This window comes from Phyllostomus hastatus, unplaced genomic scaffold, assembly GCF_019186645.2.
Source record: "Phyllostomus hastatus isolate PE091 unplaced genomic scaffold, TTU_PhHast_1.1 phas_contig_1162, whole genome shotgun sequence".
Taxonomy (NCBI): domain Eukaryota; kingdom Metazoa; phylum Chordata; class Mammalia; order Chiroptera; family Phyllostomidae; genus Phyllostomus; species Phyllostomus hastatus.
This window is the reverse complement of record NW_025333537.1, coordinates 3,499,685-3,522,011: the sequence shown is the minus strand read 5'-3', so window position 1 is coordinate 3,522,011 and position 22,327 is coordinate 3,499,685. Positions and strand designations below refer to the sequence as shown.

The 22,327-nt window shown below is 54.6% G+C and overlaps 3 protein-coding genes across 8 annotated transcripts in view; all 3 read right to left on the bottom strand.

The window, feature by feature from the left end:
- The window catches only part of GCN1 (GCN1 activator of EIF2AK4), a 56,707-nt gene extending 51,348 nt beyond the window's left edge, over positions 1–5,359 (bottom strand). Inside the window, exons 1-2 of the mRNA XM_045841667.1 lie at positions 5,316–5,359; positions 956–1,058 (exon numbers count right to left, since the gene is read on the bottom strand). Coding sequence (XP_045697623.1) covers positions 956–1,058; positions 5,316–5,333 — 121 coding nt within the window. The 5' untranslated portion in view covers positions 5,334–5,359. The remainder of the gene's footprint in view (positions 1–955; positions 1,059–5,315) is intronic.
- Positions 5,360–6,624: 1,265 nt separating this feature from the next.
- RPLP0 (ribosomal protein lateral stalk subunit P0) lies at positions 6,625–10,340 on the bottom strand. Its single transcript, XM_045842897.1, has 8 exons — positions 10,286–10,340; positions 9,924–10,025; positions 8,875–9,050; positions 8,692–8,779; positions 8,332–8,478; positions 8,026–8,211; positions 7,254–7,394; positions 6,625–6,860 (listed from the first exon to the last, which is right to left on the bottom strand). Exons 2-8 carry the CDS (start codon positions 9,975–9,977, stop codon positions 6,696–6,698), a joined length of 957 nt encoding a protein of 318 aa, XP_045698853.1. The 5' UTR covers positions 9,978–10,025; positions 10,286–10,340; the 3' UTR covers positions 6,625–6,695.
- Positions 10,341–13,613: 3,273 nt separating this feature from the next.
- The window catches only part of PXN (paxillin), a 46,146-nt gene continuing 37,432 nt past the window's right edge, over positions 13,614–22,327 (bottom strand). For 3 of the 6 annotated variants that reach the window (XM_045842040.1, XM_045842068.1, XM_045842076.1), the window contains exons 7-15: positions 20,633–21,529; positions 19,388–19,723; positions 18,922–19,242; positions 18,298–18,399; positions 17,893–18,063; positions 17,629–17,802; positions 16,908–16,989; positions 16,625–16,773; positions 13,614–15,739 (exon numbers count right to left, since the gene is read on the bottom strand). In XM_045842040.1, coding sequence (XP_045697996.1) covers positions 15,473–15,739; positions 16,625–16,773; positions 16,908–16,989; positions 17,629–17,802; positions 17,893–18,063; positions 18,298–18,399; positions 18,922–19,242; positions 19,388–19,723; positions 20,633–21,529 — 2,499 coding nt within the window. In that variant the 3' untranslated portion in view covers positions 13,614–15,472. The remainder of the gene's footprint in view (positions 15,740–16,624; positions 16,774–16,907; positions 16,990–17,628; positions 17,803–17,892; positions 18,064–18,297; positions 18,400–18,921; positions 19,243–19,387; positions 19,724–20,632; positions 21,530–22,327) is intronic. The other 3 variants (XM_045842050.1, XM_045842059.1, XM_045842085.1) reach the window with 3 other exon arrangements.

The following is a 22,327-nucleotide window of genomic DNA, read 5'->3' as shown; positions in this document are numbered from 1 at the left end:
ACCACACGTCGACAAACACTGCTGTATTTGCGAAACACGCCACAGGAAACTCAGAAACTAACCAGGATCGACTGGGCAAAGGCAAACTAGTCTTACACACCCCAGCCGGTGGCAGGGACAGCCCTCAGTTACGGCACAAAATCAGGATGACTGTATGTGCTTAGCATTTCCAAAAATGGGTTCCCCAGACCCTGAATGGCTTTCAAAAAGGGCGGGGGCTGGGAGGCTGTTGGAGGAAAATAGGAAATTAAAGAAAGTGTTATAAAATTAAAACACCTTCCTGGAATATGCTGTGAACCTCCACTGGGCATTAACAGATGTGACATTTCCCACACTTATTTGAGTTTGGAATCTGCTACTGGCCAGTCACCTGCTACCATCTTGCTGAGTTCCACAGAACACCGACTGGAAAAATGATGACCCAAGTCACAAAGAAAATGTTTTTGCATCTGGTAAATTACTTAAGAAAGACAGCTGGGCCCTGGCTGGTGTGGCTCAGTGGACTGAGCGCCAACCTGCAAACCGAAAGGTTGCTGGCTGGATTCTCGGTTCGGGGCACATGCCTGGGCTGAGCGCCAGATCCCCGGTTGGGGATGTGCAAGAGGGAACAGATCGATGTTTCTTTCTCACGCTGATGTTTCCCTCCCTCTCTTTCTCCCTCCTTTCCCCTCTCTGTAAAAATAAATAAATAAAATCTTTAAAAAACTAAGAAGAAAGAAAGATTGTTACTATCTTTTAGAACTGTTTCCAATTAAAATGGTTAAAACTATTCAAACCTTTGGTACCTAAATGGATAAACTAACCAACTGTTTCAATGCAGATTACAACAAGGAAATACAGAATGTCAAGGCAGAAGTGGTTACAAGGAGGGGAAAAGAAGGCCGTGGTTCTAAACAGAGAACAATTGATTTTGAAATGGAATCATCTCTAGGCCATAGGGATGGAAAATAAATACCTTTTCCAGCGACACATTTCCCCAGGTCACTAAGGATTTCTCTCCGTTCCTTCACACTGGCTGTTGTCACCTTCCCTGCAAAACGCTTTAGTGTCTCGGAAACCTGTGAAGACCAAGCCCACAGAGGAAGTGTCACCAGTCAGACCACAGATCGATGAGTGAGTGTGTGTGTGTGTGCGTGCGTGTGTGCGCGCGTGCACAGAATTCAGGGAGGAGCTCTCCAACCCAGGGTTGCTCAGCCTCCACACTACTGACTCTTGGGGCCGAACAACTCTGTGGCAGGGGCTATCTTTATCCGCACCCCTAGGAGGCACCCAGCAGACCCCAGTCACAGCATTCCGCTCCCTCCAAACAGCCTCCAGATGTCATCAAACGTCTCCCAGCAGGCAAAATCACCCCTAGCTGAGGTGCACTGCTTTATCGCAGTCAGCCGACTGGTCACTATAACTCACTTACACTTGAACAAAAAGAGTCAAGACAAAAGGCAAAAACCTCAGGACAGAAACTATCTGTTCAGAATTATGCAAATGCTAGCGAGGACCTACTATATGCCATGTATGTTCCCTTTACATTATCACACATTAACATCCCACAAGGGGCACATCAGCACCCTGGCGCGTCAACAGTAGGGCGTAAACATAGTGGTGGGAGGGTGAAGAAAGGCTGAGAATGAATCCCAGCTCTGCCTCTTACTACTGCCTGTGGACACCCATTCAAATTATATCATCTCCTTGGTCTTGAGTTTCTCCATCTACACGATGCAGATGATAGCACCTACCTCATGGCTGTTAACGGCACACAGGACTACATCCAAGTGAGATAAGGCACGCAGAGCATTTACTCTCATCACAAACACAGAGCTGGCTGCTGCTACTACCAACCAGCCTTCCAGGCGGGCAGCAGCGTCCTCATTTTACAGGGACAAAGGAACTAACTCTGAGAAGGGAAGTCAGTCATTGCTCAACTGGGTTGGAGCGCCACCACACCTGCATTTTTGAAACTAAACCTGAAACCAACACATCTATAAACTCATGCCAACCAGTCCTTGGCTTTCGAGCCCCATCCCAATCACCACAGCTGCACACCCCGAGCCCAAGACTCAGAGGAGGGCGGTTTATAAACACTCCTCCATATTCTCCTGAGCGGTGTTGTACACAGCGGGCAGGGCGTGGAGCAGGGCACGATAATACCCAAGTAACTGACACACTAATGTCATCTTCTTTTCAGGGACATTTCAGACAGGCCTTATTAGTAAAATATGATTCATGGGTACAGATAATAAAATAATGCAATTTTCCTTATACTTCTATCCCTGCTATAATTCTACTGGCAGTGAATAAACTCACGTCCAATACTGGCTTCTGTGTAAATGATTTATTGTTTTAATGTTGTCTTTTGTCTTTCCAGTCATATACACACACACAATTAAAGAGTCAAAGTCAAAGAGTCCTGGGAGGTTTGCCATAAAGACCAGCCCCGCTCTCACCCTCTGAGGGCACCCGTTCTCACCAGTTCTGGCTGATTATTTTGGTAGTTATTTCCATATTCCTAAATAACTTGCTGGTGTTGCTACTTCTTCATCTTTCAGTTTTATCGCCTTTCTACCATAGGTCTCTTTTCCCATCCAACCCCACCTTGCACACCATGCTCCCCATACAATTCCTCAGTTTCACAAAACAGGCTAGCCCAGTCAGTGGTAATGTTATACGCATATGGTATTAACTCCCACTTAATAAACTACATTTACTATCTTGCACAGCTTTTTAAATTAACCTTCAAGTCCATAATTGCCTTTTCCCACCTCACCTCCCTTTGCCTTGTTTTATCTGTTCTAAAAGTAACTCGATCCCAACATTTCTAATTGCTTAAATCTCAGTGCATTTCAGCAAATCAGATAGTCTACCAAATTTCGATTCCTGAAGAAGTCTCTCCCAGAGCCTCCCGACCTGCTCCAGTTTGGCAGGGAATCCGCTAGAGCTGGGACCCTGAGAATGTCATCTTCCTCGTGTTTGGGCGGAGCACAGCCTCCGTTTTACGAAGTCCTTGCCAGTTCAAAAACATCCTGGCCTCCTACCTGATTTAAGTTTGTCTAGACACAGAATTCTGGGTTGAAATCACTTCCTCTAGAAGACTGAAGACATTTCTCCACCGAGTTCTAGTTTTCAGTGTTGGGAAGTCCAATGTCACTCTGATTCTGGGTCGCTCGTGTAAAACCCGATTCTTGCCCCGTGGGAACTTTCAGAATCTTCTCTTTGTATCCAGCACGCTAAAATTTCACATGGACATGCTCTATTGTGAGTCTGTTTTCATCCACTGTGCTGAGCATTTTCAGTCTGGAACATATCCTCCAGTTCAGGGACTGTTTCTTGAATTACTGACTTGATTTCCTCAGATATGGGACCTCCTGTGCTAGTCCACCCAGGGATCCTGTTTTACACTTCCAGAAGAGAAAACGTCCAGTCTTTCGCCAAAGTGGAGAAAGAAAGCTGGGGATCTCACTGTACCTGAAAATGGCTGTCAATCAATCCTAAAATAGCCCTTCCTACTCTCCCACACTCCCAGTGGTTAGCTGATACACCCGATTTCCAACCCGTCAGAGATTTTGCCACGTATGAGTTCATGCAGTGTGAATCTGGTTGGTTCTCAGCTTTCCTAAATGGTGCCTTGGTATTCAATGTCCTGGGGTCTGCCACGTCCTTTCCCACTCACCACTTGCCAGCTTCCAAAAGTTAGCTGCTGTTGCCTGCTCCTCTTTCTCCCAATCTCGGTAGAGCTTTTTTTTTTTTTTTTTTTTAACATTTACTAGTTTTAGTGAGGTTTGAAGAGATGGCAAACACACATGCAACGTATACAATCTACGTCCTCGGACATAAGAGGAGCTCTACTTTATCTCAGGGAATCCTCACAACACCCTAGAATTCCCGCACAATATCATTTTTGGTCTTTCCATGACAATATCAGTTTCCTGACGATAGTTTCTCTCACAAAGATGAAAGAGCTTTTCAGGTTCAAGGCTCTTTCTTCCTTTCCTCAATCAGAAAATGAACGTTAGCCACTTGGCACTCTGTCAGAACAAAACTGAGGAAGGCATACTAAGATCCTTCAGAAGAGTCACATCAGATGCACACAGCTTTAAAGTTCACAGGTTTCTCTCCAGAGTAGCACATCCACTAGAACTTTCTGTGGCAATGGACATGTTCTTTGGCCCTGTCCAATACAGTAGCCACAAACCACATGTGGCTACCCATGCACTGAAATGTGGCTAGAACGAGATCCTAGTTTTTTCATTTTATGAATTTAAAGTAACTCATGCAGCTATTTGGCCAAATTAGCCATTTGGCCAATGGCTACCATACTGAACAACATAGCTCGAAAGATTTTTTTTTGTACTTTAGAGTGTTAAACTTTCAACACGTGTTCCCCCAACCTAAGAAACTTTCTAAATAACTCAACCTGAAACAAATTAGCTGCCCCTTGCACAGGAGACTCTCAATGAGCATCACCCTCCGGCATCAGGGCCACGTTATCACAGTCAATGTCCTCACCCCGAAGACCCATGCGAGCCAGGCTGTTCCTTAGACACCTGCTCCTTTCCCCTTAATGTCGTCTTTTCACTGTAAAACACAACCACAACTGAGGCTGGGGTGTTCTCCCTGACGTACAAGGTACCCAGAGTTGACAACACCCAAGGGTGAAAGACTCTTCCTGGGTATTAACAGATTTTTCTTAATCCAACCCTGGATCTAGTATTAACAACCAACGTATAAGGAGCTCTACTTTATCTGAGCCCTCACAACAACCGTATACAATGGATATTATTTTAGCCCCATTTGATAGATGAAAATACTGAGACTTGGAAGAGTTAAGTTACTTGCCCCGCGTCTCACAAAAAATCAACAAGCTGGAGCTCAAACTCAGTTCGGTGTGAATCCAAATACTATGCTGTAAGTCCCTGAGCACAGTAGGTGCTCCATAAATATTTGCTGAATTGTTAAATTTAAGCAAGAGTTGGCGCTGGCCAGGCTCACTGTTGGGGGTCATCTGAGAAATGGGGTAGTGTCTCCAAAAGGTGAACTGCAGCTATTTCAGGGTAGGAGAAGTCCCTGCCGGGCTCCAGCTGCCGAAGCCCAAGCCAGAGCCCCTGATTCCTCCAGCCCCTGTTAGGTCTGCACCGCCCTAGCCGGGGGCCGGGCCGGATCCGGAGCTGGAGCCAGGAGCGAACAGCCTGGGGCGGCCCCGGGCCGCGCCTTTCGCAGCCATTGCACTCCCGACCCCTGGGCTAACGACACCTGCGGTCCCACCCGAGGGCACTGTCCGCGCCCAGTTGCTGGCCGCCTTGCCCCGCAGCCACCCGTCTCACCTGCGTGTCCGCCGCCATCCTACCGGCGCTGACTCCGGAACCATTTCCGGAGCGCTTCCGGGTCACGGCGCGGGCCCACGCGGCAGGGCGAGGCTAGCAGTTCTCTGTGGCCACGGCCTGGCGCCCTCGGGCGGAACGGCGGTCACGGCGGCACAACCCAGGCTCGGAAGTCAGGCAGACGGACCCAGTTCCCGGGCCCACCACTGACGATCAGAGCCTCCTCCCCAGGCCCTGCTCTTCGGCCCGGGGATCCCGGTGCCCTTCCCAACCTGGCCTCGTGGCTGATGAGTCTAGGGGATTTGTAACTCAGTGAAACCGCCCTGCAGCCTCCCACCGAGTCTGCAGGTCTTTTTTGGAGACACCTAGTCTCTTAGATGGCAGGAACTAAAGTAGGTAACAGGGAGACGGAACTAGTATCTGTCCTCCGAGTTCGTAACCCAGTGGTGCACCACAGAGGTGTTAGAAAACAAGGATTCAGGAGCTGAGCCTGCCCAGGGGGAAATGCTGAATGCTCCAGGGTGGGAGCTTACACCAAGGCTACAGGGTGGGAGGCTAGGTGGCAGAAAGGGCCTCATGGTTCCTGGCGAGTTGTCATGAACTGTAGAATGGGGTCTGCACGGCTTAGTTATTGGCCCTCTACTAGCAGTGCTTTGGAACTTTTGACCTGAGACCAAATCACAAATACATCCTTGTAGGAGTCTATACATCTTTGTACAAGCCACGACTACCCTTGCAACAATCAGGTGTTGTATCTCAATGTGGTCACCGCCCAGTTTTAAAAACCCTGGCACTCATTGAGTGCTGACCTTTACTATCATTAAGCCTACTCAAAGAATCAGAGGAAACTTTACTCATGGCCCACAGCCATGGAAATAATTCTAAAATTTTAAAATACTATCCCAGTAAGTTTTTTATTTTTTTAAAGATTCTACTTTTAGAGAGGGGGAGGAAGAGGGAAACATCGATGTGACAGACACACATCAGCTGCCTCTTGCTCACTAACTGGGGACTTGGCCCACCATCCGAACATGTGCCCTGACTGGGAATCGAACCAGTGACCTTTTGGTTTGCAGCCTGGCACCTAAATCACTGAGCCACACTAGCTAGGGCAAATTTAATTTTTTTTAAAGTTACAGTTAAAGCTGCCTGGCTTAGAAAAAGTATTGGATGTTAGGAGACCATCATTACACTTGCAAAGAGGACACCCAAATGCCAACTCCAAATGAAGCTCTATGGTTTTACCATGGGTTTAGTTTCTGGCATACAATGCTAGAAACCTCAACATACACAAAATGAAGAGCCCAGAGACTTTTAAGAGAAGTAAGCCTTTATTTCTCTGTTTCACAAATAAAGCTGGCCAAGCAGGCTCCTTTTTGGCGATTAGTCAAAGAGACCAAATCCCATATCCTCGTCCGACTCCTCCGACTCTTCCTTTGCTTCAGCCTTGGCTGGGGCTGCGGCAGCAGCGGCAGGAGCAGCAGTGGCGGCAGCAGCCACAGGGGCAGCAGCCGCAAAAGCAGATGGGTCAGCCAAGAAGGCCTTGACCTGAAAGCAAGGGGGGGGGGGGGGCGGGGAGTTCAGTCAAAATGGGCACCCACAACCCATCAGCCCTTGTAGAGAGAGCTCCAGTTTAATGAACAACTCCCAAGACTTCCCTGAAAGTGATCGGGCAGGATGACAGCTTCGGGCATGGCCCAGTGGGCTCAGGCCTGGTGGGCTCAGGCCCAGCCCCTACCAATTAACTAAGCCCTCTTAGGGCCTCTGGTCATTCGTAAAGTCAAGGACACACACACCCCCGCCCCCAACCCCTCAAGTATACTTCAAAAAACCATATCTGCTATGCAAAACATAACCATAAAAGCGCTTACTCAGCAGACTGCCATTTACTGCCCACCCCCCAACTGCCAGGCCCACCATGCTGGGTTCTTTTTTTTTTACCTTTTCAGCAAGTGGGAAGGTGTAATCAGTCTCCACAGACAAAGCCAGAACCCGCTTGTACCCATTGATGATAGAATGGGGCACTGAAGCAACAGTTGGGTAACCAATCTGCAGGCAGACGCTGGCAACATTGCGGACACCCTGTGGCGGGAGGGAAAATTACGTTTTAGGTGAGGCATCTTAGAGAAAAGATAGTGAAGACCAAGCAAAGCTCAATGCAGACAGAACTTGCTGGGCTGGCATCTTAGCGTCACACAGGATACTTCATCTCATACCAAATGCTCTTGGGCAAGGGAATTCAGACCCAGCCATTTATAATTGCTTTTTACCCTTATTCCCAACATGGGCATTCCCTATACAGTCACGATGGTGATTATTACAAAAGCCACTACTTTGTAAAACAAACTGTTAACACAGCCGTTGAGTTCCATGAGAGAAAAACGTGCAACTACTGTCGGAGGAGAATTTTTCATCCACTAGCAAAAGTCCCAAAAAGCAGGTCGAGTTAATCATGGGTTATTGCAGGCCCTAGAATAGACCTCACTATGTGCCCAGCACTGTTTTCTGAGGCTTTATTTACTCATGAACTCATTCTCCCCCAACATTCTTCTATCATTACTGCCATTTCACAGGTGAGGAAACTGAGGCAGACAGAGTGAACAACTGTCCTTGGTCACATAGTTGGTTTCCACGGAGCGGCCAGGATTCAGGCCAAAGCTAGACACGCTCTCAACCATTCGTGTAAGAAGGGCCCGGAACGGGCAGCACGCACCTCCAGGAAGCGGGAATGCAGAGTCTCCTCGGTGATGTCCAGCACTTCCGGGTTGTAGATGCTGCCATTGTCAAACACCTGCTGGATGATCAGCCCGAAGGAGAAGGGCGAGATGTTCAGCATGTTCAGCAGCGTGGCTTCGCTGGCTCCCACTTTGTCTCCGGTCTTAATCAGCTGCACGTCACTCTGAAGAGAAAGGCAACCGTTGGCAGTGAACATGTGAACATCCTGGAGACGGACCGCCACCGAGGGGAGGGGAGCCCCCACTACCGGCCTGACCGGCATCGGCAAGCCAGGTCCACTCACCAGAATTTCGATGGTGCCCCTGGAGATTTTAGTGGTGATGCCCAAAGCCTGGAAGAAGGAGGTCTTCTCCGGGCCCAGACCAGTGTTCTGGGCTGGCACGGTGACTTCACACGGGGCTATGGCACCAGCACGCGCGGCAGCGGGCACCTGAACAAAGAACAAGAAATGTTGAGTTCTCGCTCCACAGATACAACCTGAGAATGGTCAGTTTTACTTCTTTTTTTTATTATTATTCTTTATTGTATTTTTTTCCATCACCATTTAGTCCCCATATACCCGCCCAGCCCGCCCCCGCCCAGTTTTGCTTTGAAGGAACCAAAATTGATGATGTCTCTTAAGCCAACCCGATTCTCCTCTTACCTTATTGGCCAGCAGCATGTCCCTGATCTCCGTGAGGTCCTCCTTAGTGAACACGAAGCCCACATTTCCCCGGATATGAGGCAACAGTCTACAAAGAAAAGTTCACAGACAGGTCAACTTTCAGCACCATTCTTCCCCAGGACAAGGGAGAAGGGCACAGAGGAAAACAGAGCATTCACTGACTTCTCCAGAGCAGGGTTGTTTTCCAGGTGCCCTCGGATGGCCTTGCGCATCATGGTGTTCTTGCCCATCAGCACCACAGCCTTCCCGCGGAGGGACATGCGGATCTGCTGCATCTGCTTGGAGCCCACATTGTCCGCTCCCACAATGAAGCATTTTGGATAATCATCCAGAAGTTGCTACAAAAAGCAGCCAGACACAAGTCAAGTGGAAGAAAGGAGAAAAAAACAGGAGAAACCAAACCCCACGAGGACTGGTTTCCATCTCCCTCCCTTTCCTCTATGCTTTTGAAGTGACTCAGATGCGGGCTGACACCTCCCACTGGGAGCCACCTGAACTGTAACACAGCCAGATTTGTCAAAGATGGGGGTTTGTACATTCAACCAGAAAAATTTTAATTTAGGCCTCATTTTTTACCTTTTCCCAACTTGAAGATCTGTCTCTGATTCACTTAAACAGCTTAAAGAGAAAATAAAAAACCTGTTCCAAGTAAGGCTGGATTCACAGCTTTCAAAACACAACGCAAAGCAAATACCATAAGAACTGACTTGTAGAATCTAGGTCCTGCTAAATCGGCACTGTGTCTGAAAACCTTCATGACAAATGGGCAAGAACATAGACTAAGCTCCACTTCCGGCAGCAGCGTTGTCAGAATTTCTGGGTAGGGAGGGCCCACTTACTTCAAAAACTAAGTGAGTGTCTTGACCAACAAGACCTAAATATGCAGCAACTTGCCTTTTTAGACTGAGGCCCTCACTGCCTCACACCGTCCCAAAGTCGGAAGGAGAGGAGTAAAAAAACTATGATGAGCGCTGTTTGAATAACAAACCTGGGACTGGATTCCACTTAGTTCTATCTCAGGGGGCACTAAAACCGCCTGAGCCTGTTTATCTGCAACAGCAGGTACGCATGCAAGGGTGGCAGGCATTTCTTTGTAAATTCATTAGATTAAATGAGATTTGCCCAACACGGCCCAATTCAGCCGCTGATTTGTCCCTATTAGCCCGCGGCGCAGGCAGCACCTTGGGCGCCTCGACCCACCCCGCACTTACGATGATCTTAAGGAAGTAGTTGGACTTCCAGGTCGCCCTGTCTTCCCTGGGCATCACGGCGGTGCGTCAGGGATTGCCACGCAGGGTTTAAAGACGATGTCACTGAGGAGAGAGAGGGAGCTCAGAAACTCCGACACCCGTCCCCATACCGCCCCGCCGAACTCAAAGCCAGAGGCCTACTCGGCCACGCGAGAGTGCCCGCCGGCCTGGCCCGCGTTGCCGCGGCCACCACTTGGAGAGCGCGAGCCGCTGCCGAAGCCCCAAGCCACACAGGACTGGACCCCGCGGGCTCCAAACCTGCCCGCGAAAACACCCATCCTTCCCGCAGCCAGTCCCCCGAAGCCATTTGGCAACGCACGAACCTCTCACGAGGACGCCTGGAGAGAGGAAGGCCCTACACCAAGAGCAGTATTTATAGGCGAACAAAGTGACCAATCAGAAGCCTCAGACAGCGCTCCCACCTGTTGGCTGGCGAAGTACAACTGACGTAGACAGCCATTGGGTGATATCGCTGCCAGCCATTGGATGATATCTCTGCCAGCCAGCCTACCGGAAGCCGCCCAAAAGACGGAAGTTAAGAAAGAGTTCCTATTGTTGCAGAAACCTCAGAGCTGCTTCCCTCTGCTGGGCGGGAGCTGCTGTGTGTAGGCGCGAGAATTTGTGACCTTCACGTTTCCCGCGGCACCTGCCTTGTCGCAAACTAGAGTATAACGCGGAGCTGCGAAAGAGTTGCACGTGCCTTAGAAAGAGAATGGTCTCTGTCCCCTCTTCAGTTTGTTCTTCCCCCTACAAAAGCAGAGGGATGATTTAAAAACAGATCGTTTCCTCAACTGCTCAAAATTCTTCAAAAACTCCCCATTTCCCACAAAGTAAAAGCCCTAACTGGCCTACATCGTCACCCCCAACCTCTACCCCTGTAACTGCATCTCCTATTTTCCTGCCCATTTTAGGGCTCTTGCACCCGTTATTCCGTCTTCCTGGAAGGCTCCTAGCGGGTATCCACCATCCTCCATCAAGACTTGGCTCAACTATCACCTGCTTAACCAGGCCCACTCTGATAGCCCTATTTAAAATTACAAAAAAATAAAAAATAACTCACTCCTTCTCCCCCCTTACTCTGTTCTGTTTTTTTTTTCAGTAGCACTTATGCTTTCTAACCACTATATAATTTATTACATTGTTCTTTGAATGTCTCTCCCTGCAAGAATGCAAGCTCTGCAAGACAGATTTGTTTCTTTAAATCCTCACCCGAGGATATATTTATTGATTTTTTTTTTTTTAGGGAGAGAGAGAGAAGGAAACCTCAATCTGAGAGAGAAACATCAATCGATTGATTACCTCCCTTATGCACCCCAGCCAGGTATCAACCCTCAACCAAGGTATGTGCCCTGACCAGGGATGGAATTGGCGACCTTTTAGCGTGTACAGGAAGACATTCCAACCAACTGAACCACTTGGCCAGGGTCACAAGGCAGAATTTTTTGCCTTGTGCCTAGCACACTGTAGGCATGTGATAAATATTTGCTCAACGTATGAATGCAGGGTTTGCAGTCATGTGGCCAGGATCTCTGCTTTCTGTTAGTTCCCATCTATGTCATCTTGGGAAGTGGCTTCACCTTGCTGACTCTGTTTCTCATTACTTATCTGTAGAATAGGGTAATAGTATCCACATTCTAGAGTTATGGGCATTTCATGAGATATTTGTTAAGACTTAACAGTTCCTGCAATGCAGGAGGAACACTGTAGTAACATTGTTACCACAAAATGTCAGCTTCTTTTATTATACATTCGTCTAACACTTACTTGAACAAATGTAGTACCTCGATAAATATACTTTTAGCTCTGACCAGTGTGGCTCAGTTGGTTGGGCATTATCCTGAAAAGCGAAAGGTCACCAGTTCGATTCCTGATCAGGACACATGTCTGGGTTGGTGGCCTGGTCAGGATGTGTAGGAGAAGGCAACCAATCTGTTTCTCTCTCACATCGATGTTTCTCTCCTTCTCTTTCTCCCTTCCCTCTCTCTAAAAAATTTAAAAACCTAACTGGTGTGGCTCAGTGAATTGGTCTTTCTCCTGCAAACCCAAAGGACCCTGGGTTCTACCCCAGTCAGGACACACTGCCTGGATTTCTGCCTGCCCCCAGTGGGGGGCATGAAGAGGCAACGGACTGATGTTTTTCTCACTCTCTCCCCCTCCCTTCCTCTCTCTCTAGAAATAAATAAAATCCTTTTTAATAAATAAATATTATTTAAATTGTTTTTCAATAAATGAGCTTAGATGCTACAGCAAAAGGGGTGTTTCTCCCTATCTTTACCCTTTGCACTTACCAAGTTAGAAATCTCTATTTTGTGACAAGCCAGTGTAGAGAGATGCTGGAGTTGATTTCTGCTAAGATCCTTTACGAACAGCGAGGCATTACTTCATGCTCAGCATTGTGCCAGGTGCTTTGTGCATACTACAGTTTGTTAGTCTTTGCAACAACCCCCTCCAGAGGCACCGTTGTAGTATTTCCATTTTATTGCTGAGAAAATTCAGAGAGGTTAAATAGTTTGCCCAAGTGCCTCAGTCAGCTAATGATGGCTTCAGAACTTAAATCTAGGAGCAAGTTCAAAGCCCATGGGCCTCACTATGCTCAAGTCCCTTCTAGACCCTGAGACTGTCTCCCTCTAAACACACCTTTCCAGGTATATACATACTCACAGATACCTTCCCAAGGACATCCCAGCTCTGCTGATTTAAGTACTTCTAATTTCAGTACATCAATATAGTGCAATGCCATGAAACCATTAAAAAATGCAGATCTGTATTTATTGGCACGGGAAAATACTCACAGGGGACACTTGAGTGAAGAAGCAAATTACGAGGCATTGTACTATATCCATTTCTATAAATAAAATAAATGCAACATGGGCTGGAAGAATAAGCCAAGTCATTGTTTTTGGTTGAAAGTTGAAGGTAATTTTCACTTCTGAGCTCACTGTGAAATGGGCGGGGTTCAGACTAGAATTCAACCTGCGGCATTTGGAGGGACATTCCAAACAGGGAAACTGAAGCCACAGCTGAAGAAGGAACAAAGCTGTTCAGGAAGCTCTCCAGGAGGCCAGGGGTGGGGTGTGACCAGAGGAGGAGGTGGGGCAGAGGGAGCAGGCTAAATTCTGGCTAAGCGCGGGGGAGCCTGCAAATATAAACATGACCACCAGGGGGCAGTACGGCCCAATCGCCAACTGTTAGTCTGCCCCCTTCACCCAGGAGGGTTCTACACCGGGGTGTTGTGCCAGCCCGTGGTGGGGGTTGAGCCGTCAATCAAGAACACAGGCAGAGGCAAGCCTTAGGTTCATACATCTTGTCTCTGCATTGCTCAGATCGCCTGCTGCATGTTGGTTCTCCCTGAACCTCTTTCCCCATCTGCAAATGAGTGTAAGACCACACACAGGCTCCTGTGAGGATGCCCTTGGGGAATCCAGGCAGGGCGGAACAGAGCTGTTCCTCAGCCTTCCCTGGCCACCCGGAGGACCTGCACTCACAGACGAGAGTCCCTGAGGCAGGGGTCCCAACCCCGGGGCTTTCTGCTTCAAGTAAGAGAACACTGTCCTTGTGAGCCTGGGACGGTTTGGTTTCCCTTTTGGGACTACGGTTTCTCTTCTGGGACTGAGCTGTTATCTCAAACCACAAGGAAAAGGCACGACGAGCACAGGTCAAAATAATGGCAAACTTTATTGGCATAAATCACAGGAATTGAAATGGGGAAGAGCCAGGTTAAAAGTTTACAGAGAAAAAAAAATTAAAATCACATCGTCAAATAACCAGTGACCCAGAGGGTGGACCGCAGAAACCCGTTCCTCTAGGGGAGGGGTCTGGGTGGGTCATTGTAAACTGAGCAGTAAGGCCTATGGGTAGAAGTGGAGACGTCGGACCTTTGGAGGGGCCTGGCTGACCTCCCCAGAGAGCCCAGCGCACTCGGCCTCTGCCGGGAGGCTAGCAGAGTAGTCTGGATTGTCCTCACTTTAGACCCCACCGGGGCCCCTCTCTGCTGACCAGGAACCCCGGGCCTGCCGGTTGCGGCCTCATCCTCAGCGGAGAAAGCTCCAGGGGCTTCCCATGGCTTCAGCGGGATCCTGGCCGTCTGCCCGGAATCCTATCACGCTCCCTCGCAACAACCTGGGCCCCATTCCCCAGACCTCCGGTTTCCAAGGAGGGCAGGAACCTTGGGGGAAGAGACGCCCAGTGGAATCAACAAGACCAACGTTCAGGGTTAGACACCAGCTTTCCCGAGGAGGAGGAAGGAGCCGCGCAGAAGTGGCGAGGAGGCCAAGAATGTTCGGTGGGTTCCTTAGGTCACAGGGGAACAGACGCTCCTAATGGCTTAGACGAAAACAGCACCCCCAAAGTATTATACTTCCCCCTTCTCCTCCCTCAGGAACTTGATGGATGAGGTTCAACAATCCTAGGCTCAGAAGGGCAAGACACCCTTAGGCCAGTTTCAGTTAAGAGCTCGCTGGCCTGGGTGGTAAGGAAGGGGTTTCAAAATACAGCAGTTTATAAAACAGTCCTGGTGAGCCATGAAGTGAAGGGAGGGGAGCCTCAGGGCCGCTCCCGCTTCACCTGCTTATGCTGAGAAAAAACAAAATACAAATGGCTTCCCCGCCCCCAGCCCTCAGTACAACGAGGCACACCCCGGCCCACTGCCACTGTCGCCCACAGCACCGGTGGCGACGGACGAGGAGGGGATTACAAAAAGGGGATGATGTCTTTAAAATCTCTTCAAAATCATTTGGACAGGGAAGTAAAAGCAACTCGGACGATATGAATTCAAACCTCAGTGTAGAAATCTATCAAAGTCGGTACAGTGTCCAGGCACGAGGTGAAACGCCCCGCCCACGCCGTCCCCAGGGACGGAGGAAGTGACTAGAAAACATTATTGCTGGAGAAGCCTGTCTCAGTAGAATCTGAGCAGTTGCGGAGGGTGGGGGGCCGTCGTCCAGGCCTGGGGAGACTGGAACGGCAGGAGGAGCACGAGGAACCCTCCGCGGCCCCCGTCCCGGGGCACTTCGACCCTCGGACGGACGGACTTATGCTGGCATGGTCTGGAGGGAGCAGTGTCCCCCGATACTCTCAGAAGAAGGATGATTTGGTCAGAGGGAAAGAGATAAAAAGAGACCCCATCGGCCCTCCCCCACAAAGGGGGCTGCCTGCCCTACCCCCGGCTCCGCTGCCGAAATAGGAGTAAGAGGTGGCTCCCACTGCGGGTGCTGGCCCTGCCTGGCCGGGCGGGTCTGTGGGCGGGGCCCTGCAAACCGGGTCTCCGGGAGGAGGAGGAAGAGCCGGCAGCCGGGGGCAGCTGCAGGAGGAGTGAGAGGCCCAGAGGCTCCGGCAGAGGGAAAGAAAGCAGGTGGAGCCCTTTGAGGCCCCCCTGCCACCCTGCACAGCCGAGGACACGGGTTCCAGTTTCAGTCGGGCTTGGCCCTTCACGCCTGGGAGAGGCCTCTGGGTCACAGTAGCAGTTGGGGAGGCTGGGCCGGGGGGCGGGGCGGATGCAGGGACGAGGGCACCTAGCAGAAGAGCTTGAGGAAGCAGTTCTGACAGTAAGGCTTGTCGTTCTGCTCCTTGAAGGTGCCCTTGTTGAGCTGCTTGAGGCAGAAGGCACAGACGAAGTGCTCCGGGTGGAACTTCTTGGCCATGGCGGTGATGCAGCGGCCCGTGATGGGCTTCTGGCAGCCGGAGCACAGCGAGCCGCGCCGCTCGTGGTAGTGCACCTCGCAGTAGGGCTGCCCGTCGTGCTCGAAGAAGCTGCCGTTGACGAAGGGCGTGAAGCATTCCTGCCGGGAGGAAGCGGGGAGGCGGAGGAAAGAGGGCTCAGCCTGCGGCGGGGTGGGGGGGCGGGGCTGAGGCAGCGCCCCGTGCTATGGGCTGCTCGATGGGCGGGAGACAGCCTTGGCCGTTTCTCTCTCGCACTTGGGGAGCCATCCCTCCGCGCCAAGCGCAGCGCTAAACGTAACGTAAGTCTCCCAACAGGGGAGGCAACTCCAGCCCGCACGTTAAGGGACTTGCCCAAGGTCATGCAGCTAGTAAGCTGTGCAGCCTGGACTTGGAGACACAGGTCTGACTCCAGGGCTGACTCCGGGGGTCTGACTCCGGGGCTCCAAGACGGGAGCCTGAAGCCCTGGGGCAGCAAGAAGGGTTCCGAGGTCAGACTCCGCCCCTGCCCTCCTGTGTGGAGATGCACACGCCCACTCGGGCATACCAGGCCCCGAGACGTCCTGCAGTGGACAGCGTCTCCCAAACTCGTCTGGTCAGCCGGCCCTTGCTGGATCCCCAATAACCTTTATGCCCCCCCCAATTACCCCCCAGATTTCAGTTTGAAAACCAATGGCCGATTCTGCTGAGATTGGGAAATGCTTGCATTATCTCATTTAGTTCTCACGTGCCTTCTCCTGAACAGGAGGGGCCGCCACACGGGCCGAGGCTGCGGACACAGCTGCCTTGCTCTGCCGGCCTCTCCCAGCCTCAGGACAAGCCCTGGCCCAGGCCCCCCTGGACCTGCGCAAGCGTAGCCCCTGCCTGCCCACCCCATTAATAACCGCAAACAAGGCCTCCAAATTGGGCCAGAGAGCACAGCGGGGGGGGGGGGCCTTCTGTCCCCACCGCCGGGGCCCTCAGATGCAGAGGGAGGGGGAGGGGGCGGCGCGGGGGCGGCTGCTCACCCGGCACACGAAGCACTCGGGATGCCAGAGGGTGTTGAGCGCCGAGATGTAGTTCTCCAGGATGGCCCGGGCACAGCCGCCACACTTGGGCGCGAACATGTCGAAGTAATCCTTCCGGCAGTAGGCCTTGCCGTCCTTCTCGTGGAAGCCTGGGGGGCGGGGGCGGGGGCGGGGTCAGGGCCTCCACGGGCGGAGCCCCCCAGCTCCAACACCAGCAACGCCCCCCTCCCCGAGGCGCCAGGGCAGCGAGTCGGCCCGCCCCGCCCCTGCCGCTGCTCGGTACCTTCGGGCCCGAAGAAGGCGCCACACTGGGCGCAGAAGAAGTGCTCGGGGTGCCACGTCCGGTCCAGGGCTGTCACCACTTTCTGCGAAAGCCAAGGGCGGGGTCAGAGTCGAGCCGCCGGCCCGCTGGGCGGGTCCCACCACGGAGACTCCCCCGCAAGGCTCGCCTCGGGGAGTCGCCCCGCCCCCCCAGCCCAGGAAAGGGCAAAGGTCGCCCAGATGGGGGTCTCCCCTCACTGCACTCTGAGTACCACTGAGAGCTCGGATTTACTGAAGGAGATGACATGCCAGACACCTTCTCCTCTGTCCCCACTGAGGCTCCACACGGGGGGGTGGGGGGGTCACAGGTCCGACTGTGTCCATCACTTTATGTGAAAAAACCCAGGCTCAGCGCGGCTGGGCGTTTCCGTGTCAGGACCCAGCGGGAGAGGGGGAGCCAGCTCTGCACCCCCTGGATCCCGGCAGGGCTCCCAGCCTCTCGGTCTCCGCAGGAGGGAGCCCCGAAAGGGCGGGAGACGGGAGGTGGGGGGCCTGACCTGCATTAGGGCCCCTGTGGGTCGGGCCTGGGTTTGACTCCCAGCCCCACCACTTCCTAGCCGTGGGAGCCCGGGCGTGTGACAGGACCTGGGTGAGCCTCAGAGAGCACCCCCCGCACCCTCTGAGAGGGTGACTGCAGCGCTGTGACGAGCTGGCACCGCCCCTGCGGCCGGCCCGGGACTCACATCCAGGATGGGGCCGTTGCAGTAGTAGCAGCGCGGGGAGAAGAGGGTGTGGTAGTCCTTTTCACAGTAGGGCTGCCCGTCCCGCTCGAAGAAGTTCCGGGACCCGATCTCCTCCTGGCAGTGGGTGCACACGAAGTGCTCGGGGTGCCACGTCTTCCCCATGGCCGTCACCACCTGAGGAGGGAGGCCGGGTGTGACCGGAGGAGGCCCTGGCCAGACTCGGAGCACCCTGCCCTGCCCTGCCCTGCCCCCGCCCCACATCACCTGCCCCGCGATGGGCTTCTTGCAGGCCCCGCAGACCCCTTTGGCGACCGTGGCGACACCCAGTTTGTTCAGGTCGGACTGCAGGCTCCCCAGCATGCTGTCTAGCTGGCTCCCGGGCTTTGGGGGTCCCCCGGGGGGAGAGCTGCTCCCCGTCTTCCCCTGGGACATGAACTGTGGAGACAGAGAAAGGACGGATCAGGGCCAGGGGGGTCTTCTCCCCTCTGCACACGTGGGCCAATGGAGGCGTGAAGTGCAGCCCACGCCAGGGGACTGGAGAGCCCTGGGGGCGGGGGTGGCGTCTGGAAGACGTCCCTGCGTCCAAGAGGCTCACGGCACCACAGTGACCCGACCGAGGCCGGGGAAGCACAGCAAGCGGGACACGGAGACCCCGGCCTTGGCACTGACCCCTCCCTCGCGCCGCCCTTCGGGGCTGCTCTGCCTGCCGCTCGGAGGCCAGCCCGCCGCCCGGCACAACTCTCCGTCTGCCCTTTGCTCCGGGCCCTGGGGCTTCAGTGGGGGAGAACACGAGAGTGAGCCTGTTTCTTCAGTTCAGGAAGGAAGCAGAGGCCGTGCCATCGGACCACTCCACAAAAGGGAGTTGAGGGTGAGAGGGTCCCCACCCCCCACCCACTGGCAGCACCGACCTCGGGAGGAAAAGTCTCGAGTGTCCCAGGAAGAGCAGGGAGAGAGGAGGGTGAGCCAACCGAAGGCAGGGACCCCGGGAGGGGAGGGGACTGAGGCCAGGGAGAAGAGGCTTCCCAGGCTCCGGCCTGGGGACTGCAGGGAGGAACAGGTTTTTGGTTTCCCTTCTGGGCCTGGCTTCCTCAGATGGGCCCCAGGCAGGACCAAGGGGCAGGAGGAAGGAGCAGGCAAGACACCCGCTGACATCCGGGGGGGCGGGACACCGGGCTGAGTGAGGGTCCGCAGTCAGAGAAAGGCCTCGGGGAGGACCCGGGAGCTGCGCTGGGCTCGTGTGGGCACGCGTGCCAAGGGGGAAGGGCAAAGCTCACGCGGGGCCCCGGGGCCTGCCTGCATCGGGGGGAAGAGCGGGTCCTCGTCGGTCTGGCAGCCCACGGACCTCACAGTGCGGGGCGCAGGAAGCGGGGAGGTGGGCCGCCGCCCATCTTCCTGCGGCCCCGCCCCGGCATTCTGGACCCCGGGAGACCGACAGGGGAGCGCGGAGAGACCCGGGGCGGAGGGGGCGGAGGGGGCGGGCAGGCTGGGTGGGGGAGAAGAGCCGCTGGCCACGGCATCCCTGCCGTGCTGGAGCAAAGGGACAGGAGGAGGAGGAGGAGGCAGAACAGGAAAGGTTCTTCTCAGGGGAATGGGAGAGCTGGGAGGAAAAACCACCTGGGGGAGGAAAAGAAGGAGACAGATGAGGGTGGAAGAAACACGAGCTCAGCAAGCGGGGGCGCGGGGAGGTGACACCCCCAGGCTTCCCCAGGCCCTTCCCACGCTGACCCACCCACAGACACACCCCAGGCTCCCCTCTGACCAGAGCTGGGGAGGGATCAGGCCGCCAGCTGCCCTGCCGCAGGCCCGGCCCTGGGCGCCTCCCTGCTACCTTCTCTACCAGCTGCCCCTCAGCCCGCCGCCCTCGAGGCTGCACGGTGATGACCACGCCCTCCGTCATCCAGTCCTCGGCGCAGGCCCCCGCGGCCCCCTCTGCCTCCGGCTGGATGCCCAGCCGGCCCTGCAGCTCTGCGATGAGCCGCTCCTGGGAAGGGTTCCTGCTCAGGGTGGCGGGGTCCAGCCGGCGGCGAGGGGAGGGCTCCCGGGACATGGGGTGCGCGTGGCCCGTCTCCCGGCTCCTCCTGATCACGGAGCGGATCTGAGGGGGAGGGGGAAGCTGTCACGGCCCCACTCTGGGCTCTGCCAGTGCCGCTCAGTCCACACGCAGGCACCCGGGCAAGGGAAGGCCGAACAAAACCGCCAGAGAAGAGCCAAGCTGAGGTGCGGTGGAGGCGGGGCGGGGGGGCAGAGCAGACTCTGGGTGCTCAGCTCCAGGTCGGCACCGACCTTGGGCAAGACAACTCACTTGCAGGGACCTCAGCTCCTCTATCCTTGAAATGGGGTGACAGTCTTTTCTTGGCTGCCTTGCAGGGTTACTGCTTCTTGTTTATAATCTACTGGTTTGTAGTGGTTTTGGGTTTTTTGTTTTGTTTTTGGAAAGGGCACGAAGTTTTAATCCAGCCAGAAGCAAATACTACCAGTAAGCGTCAGCCCTGGCGTCCTGAGGACTGCATGCTGTGTCCTAAGCACATTCCAGGCATCATCTCATTTAACCCCCGGGACAACCTTGGGGAAAAGTGGTCTATGATTACCCTCATTTGAAAGATGAGAAACTGAGGATGGTGGGGGGTTGCCCAAGGTCACACACACACACAGCAAGTGTCGGGGGGCGGGGTTTGTGGTCAGTTCCACGCGGTCCCAAAGCCCATGCCTTTAACCATTCCGAGCACATGACCTCGGGTGTCAGGGGCGTTCACCCAAAGGAAAAAGCCTTAAACGAAAAGCGGGCTGTCACCACGAGAGGTTCCCAGGCCCAGGGAGCTCCCCTGGTCCCACAGAGACCACCACGGCCAAGGCCTGGTTGTCAGGGTCACAGGTCTGGGCATCTCAGGATTCGCCGCTCAGGCAGACGTGCGCAGACTGGGAGGCAGCATGCAGTTAGCCAGGAGCGGCCCACACTCAGGCCTGGCGGGGGCCAGGCCCAGCAGCCGTGCAAGCTGGCGCCTGCCTGGCCAGAGGTGGAGATCCTCTCGGTGGTCTTGGGGGCGTCCACGACCACAGCCTGTGGAAGCTCCGGCCGCTCCCTCGTGGCCTCGGTGGCAGCTTCGGCAGTGCCCTCTGGCCTCCGGTGTGTCTTGGGCCCCTGGGCTGGCCTGACCGGGCTTCCCCTCGTGGGCGCCTCTCCACCTAACTGCGCCTCACTGACTGGGGCAGGGCGGCTGCTCCCCGGCCCCGCTGGCCCTGGCCTCGCCCTCAGCTGTCCACCTTCCTCCATGAGACTCCAGGTATCTGGGAAGACGGCCTGACGGTCTACGGCCACGAGCGCTGGCTCGGCTACTTCCTGGAGGCGGGGCACAGCTCCGCAGGGAGTCTCGGGCCTGAGTGCCCCCAGAGCCCACAGCTGCTCCCGCGTGGCAGCCAAGGCCTCCTCTGGGTTTGCGGGGTTGGCCGACAGCCCTTGGGGGTCTCCAGGCTCCGGGGGACTGGTGCATTGAGCCCCGGGTAGAGTGGGGCCTGGGGGAGCCCTGGGGAGCTCACTGGCGAGGGCTAGCACGTCCCTGCACACTTGAGCCTGGCTCTCTGCACCAGATGGCCCCAGAGAACCCTCTGCAGAGGAAGACCTTGAGTTGGGGGTGTCAGGTGTCACCCCAAAACCAGCTGTCACCCCCAGGCCAGCCAGATCAAGCCAACTGGGGGCCACTGGGGCCAAAAGGCCCTTTCCATTAGCATTATCCTCAACGCCGAGGACCTCTGGGGTGTGACCCTGGCCTCGAGGGGAGGGTTTAGGAATGGATGGCCCGGGAGGAGGAGGAGGGGGAGAAGGAGAAGGAAGTATGTGGTGTGAGGACGGAGCTGAGCTGGGCAGCAGCCCCAGGGAGTTCGAGGCCACAGCCGAAGAGCTGGTCTGGAGGAGGAGAAAGATAAAAGGCAGCGGGGAGGAGAGAGAAAAAGAAAGAAAAAAAGAAAGAAAGAGGAGAGGTGAGGAAAGACGCTCACTGCAGGGGGTGGGCTGGACCTCGGGCCCTGAGAGCCGCCCTCTGTGCTGGTCGGGGCGGCCGCAGAGTGAAGCACAGGGACTGGCCCCTGCAGAGGACCCAGGCACCCAGCAAGGGTTTCCTGGGCCACGTGTGCTCGGCCCCCATCAAACCCGGGCAGCAGGAAGCAGCCTCTACATGAAGCCTGTGGAGCCACCCCAGGGAGGGTAGGTAAGAGGGAGAAAAGACGAGGGCGAGGTGGCCACGGCAGACGGGCGGCCGGGGAGGCGGGCCCAGGCCCCGTCGGGGAGGATCAGCCGCAGGCGGCCACTCCACCTCTTCCAGCTTTGGCCCGATTCTCGGCTGGGCCCCTCCCAGACAAACGCAGCTTCCCCACGTCCCCCCGACCTTGCTCTGGGCGCGCAGTCAGACCCAGCTCAGCCAGCACCAGCTCAGCTGCCCGCGGGGCCATCTCAAAGCTGGCTCTCGGAAAGGAACACCATTCTCAAGGGCGCTGGGGCGCGGCTCCCCTCGGCCAATGCCCAGGCCCAACCAACAAACAGGCTTGCTTCTGACCCTGGCTGCTCAGAACTGCGGTGGTTCACCGCCCTCCCTCCCCAGCCCCACTGCCACCCCCACCACAAAACCCCAGCGGAAGGGAGGCGTGGAGGCGCCACCAGCACCAAGAGCACACAGCCCACCGGCCCCCCTTCTCAGGTTCCCCAAGT

Bases quoted from the DNA above. Each gene is read 5' to 3' on its own strand.
- RPLP0 (XM_045842897.1), bottom strand. From the start codon at position 9,977: ATGCCCAGGGAAGACAGGGCGACCTGGAAGTCCAACTACTTCCTTAAG. The intron at 8,479-8,691 runs GTAAGAGGAGAA...TTCTTTGTTCAG, and splicing joins ACATGCTGCTGGCCAATAAG to GTGCCCGCTGCCGCGCGTGC. The intron at 8,212-8,331 runs GTGAGTGGACCT...CTTTCTCTTCAG, and splicing joins GGGGCACCATCGAAATTCTG to AGTGACGTGCAGCTGATTAA.